Source organism: Podarcis raffonei, chromosome 4, assembly GCF_027172205.1.
Source record: "Podarcis raffonei isolate rPodRaf1 chromosome 4, rPodRaf1.pri, whole genome shotgun sequence".
Classification (NCBI taxonomy): domain Eukaryota; kingdom Metazoa; phylum Chordata; class Lepidosauria; order Squamata; family Lacertidae; genus Podarcis; species Podarcis raffonei.
The window spans coordinates 68,206,383-68,223,824 of record NC_070605.1 but is presented as its reverse complement, the minus strand read 5'-3'; the positions used below and the strand labels follow the sequence as shown (position 1 = coordinate 68,223,824).

Below are 17,442 nucleotides of genomic sequence, written 5' to 3'. Positions count from 1 at the left end.
CAGGTGCCAACAAACACAAAAATTATTACTTAGTTTAAGTTAAACAATATTTTAAAGATTACATCTGAAAAGGGAATATGTGGTTATTTTATGAGAGAGAGAGGATGATGGTACTCACCAGGGCTATGACAGTAGCACCAGCTCCAGCACACGCCACAATGAACAGGTGGTAAGACAAATAGAACTATAACAGTAAAGAGGAAAATCATTGTCCTAGGAGCTCCATGGCACATTGACAAATATAACTCTCGGGAGGCTGCCTAGTGTGGAGGAAGGTCCGATTCCATGAGTCACTGCGCCAACAAATATTTTTGAGGGGATGTAGTGAGTACTCTGCAAGTCCAATGTCAAAACCTATGGCACTTCAAGCTATTCAGACAAGGAGTCTGACCATGATAGCATGGAAGAAGCCTAGTGGGAATCAGATTCTGCATACAGGAAACTTGCACTCATCTCTCTGATTGTGACTGGAAAAAAATGTTAGCCTCAGTAACTGGATGCTGGTCGCCACATGTGTAGCTTGTTCAGGGCAATTTTTATCCATGCCAGCCAAGAGAAAAGAATAACGGAATCCAAAATGATTATTCTGAGTGAGACTAGGGCCACCACCATGGCAGTTCCATCAGCACCACTCTATTAACATTATTCTAGCCCACAGTCGTAACTGAGGCATGCTCCACACATTATTATTTTTTTTAAAAAAAGATATTTATTAAAGTTTTACAAAAATGCTCCACACATTTAAAAACCCTTGTTACCCACATGCATGGAATGACATGGAAGGCAGCATAATAAGGCAAACCTGCTCAACCTGCCTGGAATAGGTGCTTTTATAACTGGCAGCTGTGTGTTACTGCCTGTCACTGTAACTCAGTTGCAGTTAGACAAACTGATTAGAGGAGAGAGATGCTGTGGACCACAACAGCCCAGTCAGCATGATGCCTTAGCAATAAAGACAGGAGACAGCCTATTCTGAGGGCACTATTTTTGCAGTTGTTCCTTATTCAAAGGAAGCCTGGCATATTAATTAAGCATTGATTACTTATCTATACACTGTATCCTAGTGTTTACCATGTTGATGTGTTTTATGCAAAATTGATGTGGCTTGATGAAATAATTTTTCAGCACCATGTATTCCAGCTACTGAAGGGGTGGGAGGAGAAATACCGTTATCTCTCAACTGGCTATCCACAGAACCACTTAGCCTCGCAACAAGTAGTGCAGACCTATATCCTCAGAATGTTGTATCATTCATTCTGCATGATTAAGAAACCTTTTTTTAAAAAATAAATGGCATGAGCATTAATGGTTTAGCAGACCAATTGTTTATATCCCAGTTGTCAAGATATGCAAGACAAGCACCGGGTGTCGTAGTCTCGTTTACCTCAGGGGTGCTGCACATATCTGCTAATGCTGACCCACATGCCTTGCCAGGCACAGCATTCCAAGGGATGATACCTGAAGTTAAAATATCAAAAAGCCATTGTTAAAGCTGATAGCTGATGTCATTCTCCCTTCTGAAATCCATTTCCCTTCCCCACCTACACGCAAGTTGTGTTCCTTTAACAAGCACCCACACATTGACCAGTTCAATCTGGAGTTGGCACCAGCAAGTACAAAATCACTTAACAGTGTTCCCTTTCTACATCCAGGAGAGATTCTCTTTGCCAAGAGATGTTCTCAGATCTAGGATTCCCATATGGCGGACAAATGGTTGTTTTAGTCACTATGGACACTCTTCTTCTTTTTAATCACTGTCATATGCTGTGCTTCCTGACTCTATTGAATGGGCAAAGGGATTGCTGAAAAGGGTGCTTGCATCTTTACAGGCTCTGCCTTAAACTTTGTGGATTGAGATTGCAATTGTGGTCAATTGCAGAGGAACTATTCAGAATTATCTCTGCAAGCCACTCTCTTCCTCCATTGCCCATTGCCTTATTAAAGCCTCTGTTCCTTTTCTTCATTACTGATCTTCAGGCCATTTTCTTCCTGGTGGAAGTATATCATGTCACAGCAAAGTACCTCAACATATTGCACTATAGAAGATATTCATCAAATATATTCATCTTTGACCTTTTTGGGGGGTGGGGGGAGCTATACAGCAGTACGTATGTGTATGAGAGTTATAAAACAATGGAGAAGTGTGTGGAGCACTAAGCCATGTGGAGTGAAAAAAACTATGAGCCAAGGTTTGGGCAACATGCCAACTCAACAGTCATGGCATAGCTCGCAGCAGCACAGAAGCAGCAGGACTAGAGGAGAACAGCTACTTTGTCTTGGAATCTCTATAAGTAGTTCTATTGGCTTGTATCCAACTAAGTTGGATGAAAATGAGTTGTGTCCATTAACTTCAATGGGTTTACTCTGAGAAGGACTAGCAGTGGATAAAAACCCATTATTTCCCAGGCTCGCCTCTACTGTGCCCTCCCCGCACATCTCATTTCCACCGGCCTTTCTGAAAGATTTGCACACTTCTTTAGCCAATATCAGAGAAAGTATGTTAGGAACCTTAAAATACCTGGAATCTGGATGGAACTTCTAGAAATAAATTGACTCAACTTCTATTGTGTGTTCTATTGCCCTTCCTTTTTGGAGGTTATCATGTCCCTCACTCCTAATCCCACGCAAATAATCCCAGTCCCAGGGGAGGGTGGGGGTAAACAGTATTTGTCACCAAATAAGCATTAATGATAGGAACAACCGCATAGTGTGTGTGATGTTAATCAGGTAACAAAGATCTGGTCCCATAATGTGTGATTCTTGGGTGCACAAATCTAGACCCCTGTTCCTTCCTCATACTGTTCTGACAATGTATTTACCTTCCAAAATAAGGATAAATGAAACTGCTTTGCACGAGCACATACACAATTCACATTATTACAGAAATAGTAAGAATATGCAGATATATAGCTAAATTCAGGAGACTAGCATGGTAGGTTTTCAAACTATTTGGTGATGGGCTCAGGCTTGCTTAAGCAGTTTATTTTGCTGATTGTTTTATTATTAAGCCTGATAGCATAATGCGGATAACAGGCACAAAATCACTTTAGATAAATGACTTGCCAAATGCAGTTAAACTGGGTGCATCTGGAAAGAGGTCAGTGTAATCTGCATTAATTGAAAAAGTAATGACATGTTCAGAGACTCCACACTTGGTTGCTTTTTGGTTCATCTCATAAGGCTAAGACAAACCTGTTGAAGATAGGACAAGGAAAGAGGATAAAGCATTTAATCAGGATTAAAATAAGTACCGTATTGCCTGATATCCACACAGATCTGGTCCGCTGAAGCTGTCATATTTGCTGGGAGTGATCTGATGACTTCGCAAGTTGACCATATGTTATAGAACATGAAGACCGGCACAGCCGAGAAGCCAAAGACGCCAAGCCAGGCCACCCCCAGTACGTAGGTCAGGAAAACAAACTGAGGAGACAGGCACACATTTCACACAGAAAACCCCTTTCTCATTAATTTAGGAAATCAAGGGTTAATCTCATTTATAGTACAGAATTTTAAAATCCAAGAGCATGTCAGAGTCTCCATGTCTGATGTGAAGTCTCGGATTTTCACTCCATAGAGACCTTCCCTATACCCCGTGTTGCGATGTTAAGAGCCTGACGTTCTGTTTTAAGTAAGCAAAATAAAAAACAGCCTGACTTTCTGAGCAGTAGTCATTCTGGGATGCTTTCTTTGTCGTTGGAGTGGCACTTCATTACTGGGAACTGTGACTTCCTTACAGTATCTGTGGGTACCTCCCAATTCCTGCTGTACGCAATTAGGATAAGAGGGCATAGCTTCTAACAACAGGGAGTGCCAGCCTGTTGTCTCAGGTGAGCCAACTGAAAAGAATGTCATGCTTCAGCCAACTAAATTGGACCAAGAGATGGGGACAACTTAATTACATTTTGTGGGGGGGGGGGGGAATCTATAAAGTTAAAAATTAAGTGCTCTCAGTTAAGGGGGGGAGAAATCCCCCCCAACAAAGCACAACCTGGCTGCCAAAAGCCCAATACTGGACAAAAACACACAATATATAATCTGGACATTTTAATGACTGGTGTTAATGAAAGCTTTGACAGAACTGTGGCCCACTTAAAAGTTGTAATTTCTTGGAAGAATAAACTTGGTAAAAAAGAGGATTATGTCCAAATTATTTTTTCCTCATACCTCTCTCCAATAAAGTACTATTTGAGAGAGAAAAAGCAGGCAAATTCACTTGGGTTAAGAAAACAAGCTAGAATTAATACCTAATTCTCTTGTGACCATTAAAGGGAGATGTATAGCCTCTGCTGTTTATGTGGATGACTAAGGTTCAACTGCTAGCATCTCTAGCTAGGGCTTTCTGAAAGCCTAGAAAGACACTGCTTTCTCTCTTATCAAAGGCGAGCGTAAAGAGCTGGTGCAAACAACACTGTAGATAATGCTATGGACCACTGGAGTAGTGGCAATCCATATTCCTGCAATGGACTCACCATTCCACTGATGCAGCGGCCACAGATGGTTGTCTTGAATTCACCATGCAGCTCCTTCACAGCACTTGTTGTATAAAAGCCCTCCGCCAACAGGATAATTCCATACAAGAAAAAAAACGACGCAATGCCATAGATCACATACTGCATTAGTTTTATTCTGAGAAGGAAACAAACAGGGCAATCAGACTCTTGTCACTCTGAAATAAAGTCTCATTTCATAATCATCCAAGAGCACAAGGACAGAATGAACATCTTAGTGGTAAGTTCACAGGTGAGACCATTTACTAGTTGCGTAAAGAACCAATGTAGTTGGTCATAATTTCCATCGTGTTGCAATATTTGGCCTCGGACCATGCTGGTGGTTAAGGCTGAAAGGAATTAGTGGCTTCACCATTTGGAGAGCAGCAGGTTGAGCAAGGCTGGTCTAGATTCTGATCCAGTTGCTCTTCTTTAATGTTGACTTGTCAACTGGAACTGGTTAAGCTGTTGTAGATTTTTACCTCATCATATTCAACAATAAAGGGACCAGAACAGATGGAGAAGCTGAATTTCACATACGAACTGAACTAGTCAGCCAAATCCTCGGATGAAAACATCTAGTATTTATTTCCCTTCTATACAGCTATTACACCATGGGTAGACCGGGGGCCAGATCTGGCCCAATCGCCACCTAAATCAGGCCTGCGGAAGGTCCAGCAATCAGCGTGTTTTTACATGAGTAGAATGTGTCCTTTTATTTAAAATGCATCTCTGGGTTATCTGTGGGGCACAAGAATTTGTTCATTTCCACCACCCAAAATATAGTCCGGCCCCTCACAAGGTCTAAGGGACAGTGGACCGGCCCCCTGCTGAAGAAGTTTGCTGACCCCTGTATTACACAGCCAAAGTTGACCACCAGTAACTTCAAAAATGCTGCAGCACCTGATGCTTACACATAATTAAATAGCCTCAAGCCATACCCTCACTAGTCACTATAGAATATTTCTTACTGCAAACATCTTCCCTTACTGTATCCCAGAAGGAACCACAGCAGGCTTCTGCTGGGAAGGAAGCTTTGTTCTTGCTTTCTTTCAGCAGCAAGAAAAACATTTAAAGGAGTGCCACTCCTACTCAAATAGACAAAATGAGCTCTGCTGCAAGGACGGAGACCCAGACCGACACACCGCTATGCCATCTAGGAACAAGAAGGGGCTTTCCCCTTTCGTCTCTTGTCAGTGTGTGCACTGCATCCACACAATATAAATTCCTCATAGTAGCAGTAGGGTACATTGCCCACATCACTCAATATAATGCAGCTTCTAGCTCTACCCATTTGTGCAATTAGTGTGCAGTTATTTCTCTTTTGTAACGGATCCAGCCATCTTTTCCATTAAAAGTAATATGTAGCCACAATTTGTGAGTAATTTGTATTGTCCCCCTTTGCTGCTAAATTTGGTTTCTGGTCATCACCGCACCCCATGGTATCCTCACAACCACCCTGTAATACAGGTTTTGTTTCCTGTTCCACATACAAAATGTCAGAATACCCTGCATCTAAGGCACTATGGAAAAGTGCATTTGTTTGCACTTCTAGAGGTATGTAAACCATATTTGTTTGTTTCAGATTTAGTGTTATGCACCACAGTTAAAAGAATTTTAGTTGATCTACTAGACATCCAGAAGATGAATCATAATGCCAAAGGAATTATGGAGTGCTGTCCTATAGAAGTGAAGTAAATGACGGCCACTAACAATTTTTTCAAAGATCTAGAACGTGAAAAGGAAGACAAACTCTGTTCACCAAGGACAGAAGAGGCAACATGTTTTAAGCTTAAGTAATGTAGATGAGAGGTTAATAATTGAGGGGGAAATTTAACCATAAGAACAGTTCAGCAATGGAAGATCCTGTTGAGGAAAACTAGCATGCTTCAGACACAAACCAATTTAGCCTATTTCACTGGGAGGCAGATTAGATTCATAGTCCATTACGCATCTACTATGGAGTTATGTGGCATGTGAGAGAAATGTCATGACTGCCTCAATTGCAGTGGTTAGTGATAACATTTATTATTTTATCCTTAGATTTAGCAGTATTGCTTTCCTGTGTACCTCTCCAGTATATTTTTAGTGGTCTGTCATCTCCTGGCAACAGCTATTTTTTCTTGCCTTCAGTTGCTATGGAGCTGAATAACTATGCTCTTTGGGAGATTTATCGCTACCCTTGTTTTCCTTCTCTCTGTTGAACTAGAATATACATTTGGGGGGGAATATATGCTGAATCCCTAACAGCAGCAGACTTCTGGTGGAAGTGTTGCAAATTCCCCAACCCACCCAACAAATTTCACAACTATATGCTGTATATAAAAACAGCCCCAATCCAAAAGATGTTTTGCTTGAGATGGACTCTCCAAATTCACTTCAAATTTTGAGTTTTGTCAGCCATTCTTACCTCCTTGCAGGCTGAATTGGCATGCGCTCCTAGCTCTGATGTTATTAAAGTTATCATTGCAATTGCTTCACAGAGTAAGAGAAGTGGTTTTGTACTTACACTTCAGATAACAAAGCATGGTCAGTAACATTTGTGGAAAAACGCTGTTCGAGGATCGATACGGTCCCAGCGAGAGCCACATGACCGCAGCCGCAGAACAATGCTACCCCAGAGAAGCAGAGAATAGTTGCCACAAGGGAAGCATATGGAACTCCTCCCAGGCACTTAATGCAACATTCAAAGCAACCTAAGCAGAAAAGAAAAGGGGGGGGGACACAAAGACAACATTATTTAGGTACAAGAGCAAGTTATGAGAACAACATCGTTTGGACTTCATGTAGTAAAACTAGTAAGAACAATTAGCAAAGTTACTTGTTCAAAGCTAATGGGTTGCACTTCCTACTTTCATCAGATGACCTTCCTCTTTATGTCTGTCGCCTCAAAGTACAAGAGTGACAGCACCCCAGATTCTAGGAAAATCAAAGGCTGCAGATGAAGCAAGCTTGTGCAGGATGCTTTAGAAAAGAGTGTGTGTTCCCCACCGACACATCAAATTAACACTTCTATTTTAAGCACAGACAACAAAAATAAAACATTGAAACTGAGTGCACTATACTGTCCTTTCAGACATCTTTGCAGGGCAATGGGAGCCAGAAGCCCTCTAGTTAAAAGTCTCATCTGAGCCACAAATTCATTTGACAGCCTTAAGTAATCCACCCACACTCGGTAGCTTTATAAAACCTCAGGCCCCATTTGACAGCACACTGGTTCACCCAACATGGATGTTAAAAAGTTTACTGGTGTGTGATGTACTCAAAAGGTTCTATATAAACGCAGCTGAAAAGTTTGTGCTTTCTCTGAAGAACATACAGATATGTTCAAATACAGAACATCCCAAGCTTGTTAATTGACATTAGGGATGGAGAATCTGTGGACGACGGTTCCCATCACCTCAGGCCAGAATTGTATCTGGAGGGCAGCAGATTCTCCATCCCTAGGGTAGATGAAATGCTACACACCTGCCGTGCTTAGAAGCATTACTGGTGCCTTCAACTTTAGTAAATGCCTAAAAGACTGATTATGGAAAATGGGTGGCCCTTCAGGATGATCTTGTTACTACAATTTCCACCATTCCTGACCAGACTTCTGGCTGAGGCTGATGGGAGCTGGTGTCCAAAAATAACCCGGGGTGTGTGTCACAGGTTAGCCACTTGATTCAAAACCCAGCATGGGAACTAATTTCGCAGCGCAACACTACTCCAATGAAGGAATATGCCTTCAAGACTTAAGATACAACTAAATTAGAATAATTAGCTTGAACAGAAGTTTCAGATACTGGTGAGGTAAAAAGAAAAGAGTTAGGAGAAACAGTTCCTATTGGTCTTAGATGGTTTAAAATGGCAAATTCTACAGCATCACTGATACAGCAAGCATGCAAGTGTATCATGAGAGTAGAAAAGAAATCCCAAAAGCCCATTTGGTTCCTTAAATTACATATGGGACACTGTTTCACTGGAGATTCTGTGCTGCAAACCCTCTGGATTTATTTGCATATTTTGTTTGTCCTCAGTATCTGGAAATATTTCTATGTCCTCTAGGGAATAGTTTTATATTCATTAGTAACATCAGAACTGCCAAGTCTAGTCTGCAGTGTAGTGAATGTTCAGTTTCAGATTCCACTTTGAGCTGCTAGCTTTGCACATGCACAAGGAGATTTGGGCATGGTGGAAGTTTAAAATGATCGGACCTCCCAGCTGCTTCCTGAGAAGACAGACTGTGCCTCAACCACCCTGCTGTTCTTATGAACTGGAGTTTCTAGAACTGTTGTTAACAACAAGCAGTGGCTGAAAAAGTACACAGCCTAAGATAAAAGGAATTGGCTTTGAACTTGGAAAACTTTGCTTCTCCAAATGCTCACAGTCACTCATTTGTTCAAGAGAAGAGGAAGCCATTTTGCTGATCGCCATACTAATAAACTATCTAGTTGCCCAAGACACCACTTAACCAAGTTATTGTCCTAGAACTGCTATGCTATTCTCACTAGAGATGACGCCAGAATACATAGTCCCAAGCATTGCATTTTGAAATACGGTGGCTTGGAACAGTTATTTCAAATGCAAGGTAGGCACTACCTGTTCCACTTACGCATTTGCCTCCAGCTCCCATCAGGAATCCAGGGCAACCAAGGTGCTAGGTGCTGACAAGAGAGAAACATTCCTCTCTGTGCCAGACCAGCAGCCCCAATGTGAATGGGTATTGGTGGGAGGGGGCAGTCATGTGTACAAAGGTAGTGTTATGTGGCGGGGGTTGGAGAATCAGAGTATTGGGAGAAAACTGCTTCATGTACCAAAGTCTCAGATTAAATGCAGATTGGCTTGGAATAAGCCAAGCACCATCCTGAGTCTATTTTATTTTTAAAAAAATTAAAAGTTGGCTTATCCAAGCCAATTTAAGGAGAACTGGGGAGGCAAGAGATGCACTCATAAGTACAACTCTGATGTATATATTATTTGCTACCCACCAAAAGCAAACATTACATGATGTCTTTGTACAGGTACACAGAAATTATTATAGTTGGGCACATCCACAGAGCAATAAAGTCCATGCAGCAGTTAAAGAAGAAGAAGTCTTGTAGTACCTTAAAAAGCTAACAAATGTATTGTGGCATAGGTTTTCATGGTCTGCTTCATCAGATGCTTGAAGTGTCATCTTAAATTGGCAAGCATATATGCACATTGGGAGAGAGATGTCAGAGGAGGAAGGAACAGTCAGGTTCCATTCCTTTCCCCTTTTTGCATGGGTCTCCTGTCCTCAGTCCACTCTGTTTCAAGTATGGTATACTAATGTATAAAAGAAAAATGTTTATTATGTAGCTTTTTCGTATGAAAAATGTTTTTAAAAGTAAAATATTGTTTGGGCTTTAAAATAGATAAATAAGAGTGTCTGTCACAAAATAGCTGTTATGGGGTGGCATAACCCAAAACTAGAGAGACAGTCACCCCTGACAACCTTATGCTTACAGTGGGAAGTCAGCTTTGTCCTGGTACCCATTGTGCAGATGTCTCTCTCTCTCTCTCTCTCACACACACACACACAGAGAGAGAGAGAGAGAGAGAGAGAGAGAGAGAGAGACTAATCGCAACAGTACCATAAAAAGTATAGAAGGCAACCCCACTACACTATCATTTCACAGAAATAACTTGCTTTCCAGAAGGGCTCAAGACTTTTTTCTTTCTTTTTTAATGAAAGCTCAGAGTTTGGGGCACCTGTCCCAGGACACCAGTTAAAGCCTTAACAGGCATCATGGGCACCAGTCTGAGGACATCTGTCCTAGCAACTCCAAGCAGCTATTACCAGTTGGAAAAAAGAAAAAATGTACAAGGCAGCTGACTCAAACTACCTCACAGAACTTCATTGGGGTGGGTGGGTTCAAAGAAGTAGCTCAACCTGTCTGTACATTAACCTATGAAGGTGAAAGACCAGGTGAGTTTGCTCAAGATACAGACCTCCAAGATTCCTCCAGCGCCCCTCGTGTCAGAGGAAAATGATGTGTATAAAGAACTGTGAAGGCTAGCTTGAAAACAAAATAGTCAACACTATTTTGCACTATATCACAGCAATGGTGATAACAAACATCCTGGCATTGACAAGCTAATTGACACATGAATTGCAATAAAACAGTTCAAGCCATAACTGAATTGCCTCATAAATTGTAATTCAGCACACTAGAGTTTCCCACTGAAGCTGCTTTGTTTAATTAGGGTCAGTTACAGAGTATCCTGAGAGGCAGAAAAGTTCTCCCACAGGCTTTTTGCAATTGCCATTTATGATATATTTGTGTCCCTTTGTTGCTTTGCAGAGACAGGCCTGCTGGTTCCATGTAGAATGCAGAAGAGCACACTGGCAGATGTTGGCAGATGTTACATTGGACAATGAGGGGGTTAATAAATTCCTGGAGTTGCGGCTGACAGTATGAGATCCTGTAGCTCAAGTTCCCCCTCAGGGTCTGCTTCTAACAGGTCTTAGATGGAGGCGTCCACCCAAGGCTTGTGAGAAGGAAGTATCATTGTCCAGATTAAGCCGTAGATTACTGAGGACACATCAGTAGACTCATCCAAAGCTTGCTGTGACATGTTTGTGAGGAATTCGGAAGTTAAAATTGCTTGCATAAACCAGGATTTGGATTCCATCTTTTGGAACAGGTGATTCTGGTGAGGTGTCTGGTGATGTTGGAGGAGCTTCAGTTGGTGTAACCGGAGATCATGGGTAAGGTAGTTGAAGGTTAGTTTCCATCAACTACCTGTGTCTTGAATCCTTGCCCTTCCTGATTTCTAAAATTGGGCAGGGAGGGGATTGTTGGTTGGGCTTCAAGAAGAAGTTGGTCCCAGGTCTTCTGAAGGTGGTGGTAGTAATACTACTCCTGAAAAAATTGTGGATAACTATGAAGTGACAGAGATTAGTGGCTAGATGCACTATAGCAACATTAGAGGCAATACTCTCAATGGTATCTTTGTGGGAAATGTTGGTATAACGGCCTCAGCAGCCATAGTAGCTGGAATGGTGTTCTCTGGGAGATTTTCATCAGGTTGTCATTTCCTTAGGATATTAATATTATCCTGTAGGAAACTTGTCACACACTGTACTGGTCACACACAGTTTTGAGTACATGCATGTGTTCACTTTTCATGGGTGATGTGCATACTTTTCACAGCTAAAAGACAGAAGCCATGATGCAGTATATACCTCTGTGCACAATTATCAAGACTTGCCTGAATTTTACTTTCTGTAGAGTATATCTGTGGTGTGCTTAAACTAGTAACACATCTAATCTAGATAAATAGATGTTTGTTATGTTTTTAACTCTGCATTTCATGACATAAAATGTTTTCTTTTGCTGAAAAATGGTTTATCTGCTGGTTTCATTCTGAAACAAACATAACCACACAATATTAATCATGTTGCCATGGAAGAAACTAAATGGCAACAGGAGGACAAACAGGAAACATTTCAGAATGGCCATATTAGCAGAGTCAAAGAGATGAACTACTCTTGTCTTTATATAAATTCCGCTTTTTGAAAAGAGGAAAACCTTAACATCCCTTACAAAATATGGTGGAAGACGTTAAAAACAGAATTTAAAAGTATGCCAGGCATGTCCAATACTACCCTAACACACCAGAGTAAAGTAGTTTAAATATAAATTGTACAGATACACACATCAATGCAACTCACTTTCAATGGCCATTTTGTCTAAAGCATCACTAGAACCTTTTGTGCAGTTCAGAATAAAAACAATTTTTTGTCCTCAGGCTTGTGAGCAGCAGTTGCCATGGAAGCAGGTTAATAACAGCTCAGTGATTTGCCCAGAGCTAACGGTGAACCTGGCTGCAGATTTAACACACTCACAAAAGGAGGCCAACTAAAAAAAAAAAAAAAAAAGAGGACTGAAAGTATTCTCTGGGGAAGGGTATAAAATGAAAGTGGATGTGTGCACACACATTTTTTTTATATAAGGAATACAAATAGAAGAAAAAGAACAGGAACCAACTATGGTGCATAAAGCACTGGGAAAAACTCATGCTTTTCGAGCATGGGCAACCCCTGCACAAAGGGGAGCTGTCAATAGTATAAAATCCATACTTGGAGGTGTAAGACTTGTCAGTGTGGCAGCCCCTGTTCTGTGGGGCAGTATCCCTCTTGGAATGCAACAGGCAACCATTATTTGTACTTTACAGAAACCACTGAAGACATTTTTTGTTTCAATATGCTTTACCAGCTGAGTGTATTGTTTAAGAACCTATCTTTTATGTTGTTTGTTGTTTTGACTGTTTTCAAAGCTATTTTTAGTTATGCATGTCACCTGCAGATTCATGTGGATTCAAACAATAAATAAAAGTGATCCTGCACTATCGCCACCTACATGCTGTCTTAAGATGACTAGTGCTGTGAGTCTGGTCTCAAACACTATCTATACTGGCACTTAGTAGAGCAGGGTATAAATAAATTGTCATTATTTATCATTGTGTCAACAGAATAAAATGCAGAATGGATTCCCGCATTCACCTACATACACACAGCCAAGTATTTATGGAGCATTCTTTACAAAGTGGGCAAAGCAACTTGCCCATACTTGCCTTATTACACAAAGCAACAAACATTGTTCAGGAGAGGGTGGCTAGCCTGTGACCCTCCAGATATAGCTGCTGGATTGTTTGCAATTTTGGTTGTCTGCTTGTGTGTGTGTGTTTTCTGTCTGTTTTTGTAATTGTTTGTTTTCTTATGCGAGAGCCAGTGTGGTGTAGTGGTTAAGAGCGGTAGTCTCGTAATCTGGGGAACTGGGTTCGCGTCTCCGCTCCTCCACATGCAGCTGCTGGGTGACCTTGGGCCAGTCACACTTCTTTGAAGTCTCTCAGCCCCACTCACCTCACAGAGTGTTTGTTGTGGGGGAGGAAGGGAAAGGAGAATGTTAGCCGCTTTGAGACTCCTTAGGGTAGTGATAAAGCGGGATATCAAAGCCAAACTCTTCTTCTTCTTCTTATTTTTGTCTGGATTTAGATATTATAATATTATGCACCACCCTGGGAACCTTTGGGTCCAAGGGCGGAATGCAAATTCCACAAATATATAAATGCAACTCTCATAATCCCTGATGGGATGTTGGCTTTTCTGGCTGAAGCCCATGGGAGTTGGAAGTCCAACAGCATTAGGGGGACCAAGAGTTACAGCCATTGGCTGTAAAGAGATTTGCCATCCCAATTCTCCCAACACAGTTACACGGAGAACTATTCGGATGCTCTAAGCCACTATGGGTTGATTAGCATGTCAAGAAGAGTTCTAAATACCTCAGTCAAGATTGCTGCCCACCTCCACTGGGAAAACCTTGAGTTATGCTCTTGACATTTTCCAAATGTATAAGAGCACCCAACAGATCACTACCACACATCAAAACAATAAATGTACTGCCACACCAGAACAATCACACAATCTATGGTTTTATTTATTTATTTTTTAAAAAGTTTGCAACATTCCTGCAGGTTAAGAAGGTCTTAAAAATTCAAGAGTAAACAAAGCTTACTCTAACCAACAAATGGTTGGCCCTGAATTAATAGAAATACTGGGTTTTGAGAATTCTTGTTTCACAAGCTCCAATATAAATCTGCAGTTTATCATATTATGTGAAATGGTGTGTAGATTCTGTGGAACAGTGTATTAAACTACTGGCAGACCTTCAAACAGCTGGGAAAGGAGCTTTTCTGTAAGTTTAAATGAGAAGCTAGCCTTGCCCTTGCCCCTTGTGGAACACTATCTCTAGCCATGTATAAAATGTAATGCTTTAACTAGAAATCTCTGTATTAAATAAAACAAATACTGTGAGCATGTGAATAAATGCTCTGCAGGGGTTTCAGGCTGGAGAAACTTCCAACTTTACAACATGTTGAGGCCTGGCAGGAGGTGGCCTCAGGATGACTGAACCTCTCTTATTCTTCCCATCCCCTGAATCCCTTGCCTTCAATACACTTGCCAACTCAGCTCTTCAATTTTGTACCCAAGGATTAAGCCCTGTTCCTTCATCATTCCCAAATAATTGGCGCAGAACGGTTTGTGGCAGTATATGCAGAAAGACACTCAGAGGCAAAGGTAAAACAAGCAGTTTGTAAGAGCCATCAAGAACCAGCTGGGCATTCATTATCAGTTTGCTTTAAGCTATTTTTAAAATTGTATTTTTAAATGGCTGCAACCTGCCCTGGGACCTTATGGTGAAGGGCAGATAAGAAACTGAATGCATAACAAATAATAAGCAATATTTTTCTGGTTTTGAGCTACGCTGTCAAACAACTTTGCCAGAAAGGGAGAACATGGGAAGGGCATCCTATATTATGGGCTCACATTGAGTAAGTTTCGAACACTGATCTGGGGTAGCAAGTTCATCCAAGGTGACAAATGAAGGATAATGGTTGGAGAAAAATAAACACAGTACTATACAGTTACGGTCCTCATGACAAAACTAGTATGATTAATTGTAGGCTGGGGAAGTTGGAAATCAGAAGTGATTGCTCACCATATACCTAAAGAAAATTTGTCCAGAAACATAGGTGCTGCTTACAACAGTGGCCACAGAAGATGACTGCTTCATATTGGTGGACACATACCAATTCATTTAGATTTTCAAGCTGGTTGCAGGCCAAAGTTGTTGCATTTATCAGCTGTACACCTTCAAAACCAGTCATATCCATCTTTCCATTTTGAAAGCAGCAATAATGCTTCTCTGCTGCCTCAAATCATGATAACGGGATCCTTCTTACAAACAGTGAAGCAGCAAACACTGAGCTACATGCTTTTCCTATTTAACCTTTTCAGATAAATTTAGTGTGCCATGAAGCTGGCAGCTGATGACAAAGAGGGTTCTATTATAATAAGCTGAGAGAGAGAAGGACCTAGACTGGCCTGTAAAATGGAAGAAGCTGATCCAATGTTTGACATCAACATTGATTCAAGTCTAGCTGGTTTAGGTCATCAAAAGTGCTCAAAATACAGCACTTGAGACAACATAAGCAAGAAGAGACCTCTTGATCCATCCGCTTGAGATGAAAGTAGGACAATGTTACCCCTTCTGGGGTGGCAAGGCAAAGCTGAATAAGCCCTTCTGTGTTGTGTTTGAAAAGGTTAAATTATTTTGCAACACAAGGTACCGCGAAACATCAGGAGGAAATTGGCTGCTCAATTATCTTCCAACAAATTTATGTTTTCTGACATACTCCTTCCAAAAGGAACTTCAAAGCTGCAGGTTTACTGTATTTTATAGAGCTCCCAAACGTTTATCTAAAGAACAGTAAATTCAACAGCATATCCCATTGCTATGGTTAGTTTGATCATCAGGAAATTAAGGATTTTGGGCCCTCAAGCACTGAAAGGTATGGGCCCCTAACTCGCTACCCATAACATACGGAAACGATTTGCGAAGCCTCTCGAGCAGTTCTGTCCACACAGCTTGCCTCTCTGTCCTAATCACAATACAGTCTCTGGATCCAAACCAAGATCTCACCTCTGTATGGCTTGCTCATTCTATGCCACTCTAATGTCATTTCCTGCTCCTGAACCTCCCTCCTCTGCATAGTATCTTCTTGCATACTCAGTGTTTCCTCACTAAACATGTTCCCCTATTTTGATGCCTTCCTTTCCATTCCTTACAGCCTTTAAAAAAACCAAAAGGGTGGGGATCCCATACCTGGCCAGTCCCACCCAAATTCCCATAACTTTCTCTCTTCCTCTACCATACACATCTCACAAATTCTGTTATTTCTCCCCTCTCATGCTCCCCTTCCTCTCCCTGCCCCAATATACACCCATGCCAGCTTCTAGCCCAATTATCCTCTCCACCATATCCTGCAATTCCTGGTATGCCTCCTATATTGTCCCCTCAGCCACTGTTAACAACTGACCTGTGCCAAACATCCTACCTAGCGTGGGCTACGGCTGTTGCAGCCCTATCTGTACCTTAGGGCAGAAGGGAGATGCATAAATTGGTAGTGAAGCCATTTCATACACTGCCACTTCCAGCACATACATTCAACATGGGTGCTGCTTCCATGGGGCAAAGTAATTGATAGAATAGTTCCATCAGGCATCCAGGTATACTGTGCAAAAAATAATAATGCACATTTCTCTCTTTTAAACTGGAGCTGGGTGGGAGAGAAATAGGAATAGTGTGTTGCTATACATCTATTCAGCCAATAGGTTCAATTTATTATTGCTAATATTGCTCTGCCATGCTGTTTGCTAATGCTCTCAGAACAAAGCCACACAGGAATAAGATACAGAAAACTCAGTAGCAATCCAGAAATATCACTACTTTGTGGAAATAGCTTGAGAAATATGAGAGTTCACTAGTTTCCCCACATTTCCTAACTGCTTCTAGGATCAACTGCTAGAGAAGGAAGAAATAATAATAATTATTATTATTGTTTTTAAGAAAGGAAAGTCAACCCAGAGCATTAGGAAGACGTAGGCTAAGTAATCTGAAAAGCCTTGAGCTGAAAATATTAGTTTCCTGGGCTATACCACATTCTTTTGTTCCTCCACATGAAATATTTCTGCAAGGAGAAAATGGAACAAGTTGCCTTGGGTAAGTTTGTGGCTGGTGAGCCCCCCCCCCCCCGAAATAGCAGTACTAAGACTTAAATTAGATATAGATGAGGTGCTGGGCTAATATAAATTCCTTCCTTGTGTGCAATTCTACCATTAAAAGGATTCTGCTACCTAATACTTGCTCCAACATATGCAGCGTCCACACACCAGTGACGCATCTATGTCTGTATGGCCTGGAAGGGAGCTGGTTGAGCAACTGATATGCATGCAGAACATCCCAGGTTTAATCCCTGACTAAGGCTGGGAAATATTCCTGTTTTGAACCCTGGAGAGCTTCTGCCTCTGAGTATAGACAAGATGAGCTCATGGTCTGACTCAGTTTAAGGCAGCTTCTTCCTATATTCCACTGTCAAGTAA

General features: G+C 41.3%; 2 protein-coding genes across 5 annotated transcripts in view; one reads left to right on the top strand and one right to left on the bottom strand.

Moving 5' to 3' along the window:
• The window catches only part of OFD1 (OFD1 centriole and centriolar satellite protein), a 36,083-nt gene extending 31,947 nt beyond the window's left edge, over positions 1 to 4,136 (top strand). The window contains exon 24 of the transcript XR_008330275.1: positions 1,830 to 4,136. The gene's annotated coding sequence lies outside the window, so the exon portion shown is untranslated. The remainder of the gene's footprint in view (positions 1 to 1,829) is intronic.
• Positions 1 to 17,442, bottom strand: part of GPM6B (glycoprotein M6B) — a 105,129-nt gene that overhangs the window by 6,644 nt on the left and 81,043 nt on the right. For all 4 annotated transcript variants that reach the window (XM_053387216.1, XM_053387218.1, XM_053387219.1 and 1 more), the window contains 5 exons: positions 7,000 to 7,186; positions 4,473 to 4,629; positions 3,252 to 3,423; positions 1,385 to 1,458; positions 119 to 184 (listed from right to left, as the gene is read on the bottom strand). In XM_053387216.1, the coding sequence (XP_053243191.1) occupies positions 119 to 184; positions 1,385 to 1,458; positions 3,252 to 3,423; positions 4,473 to 4,629; positions 7,000 to 7,186 (656 nt within the window). The remainder of the gene's footprint in view (positions 1 to 118; positions 185 to 1,384; positions 1,459 to 3,251; positions 3,424 to 4,472; positions 4,630 to 6,999; positions 7,187 to 17,442) is intronic.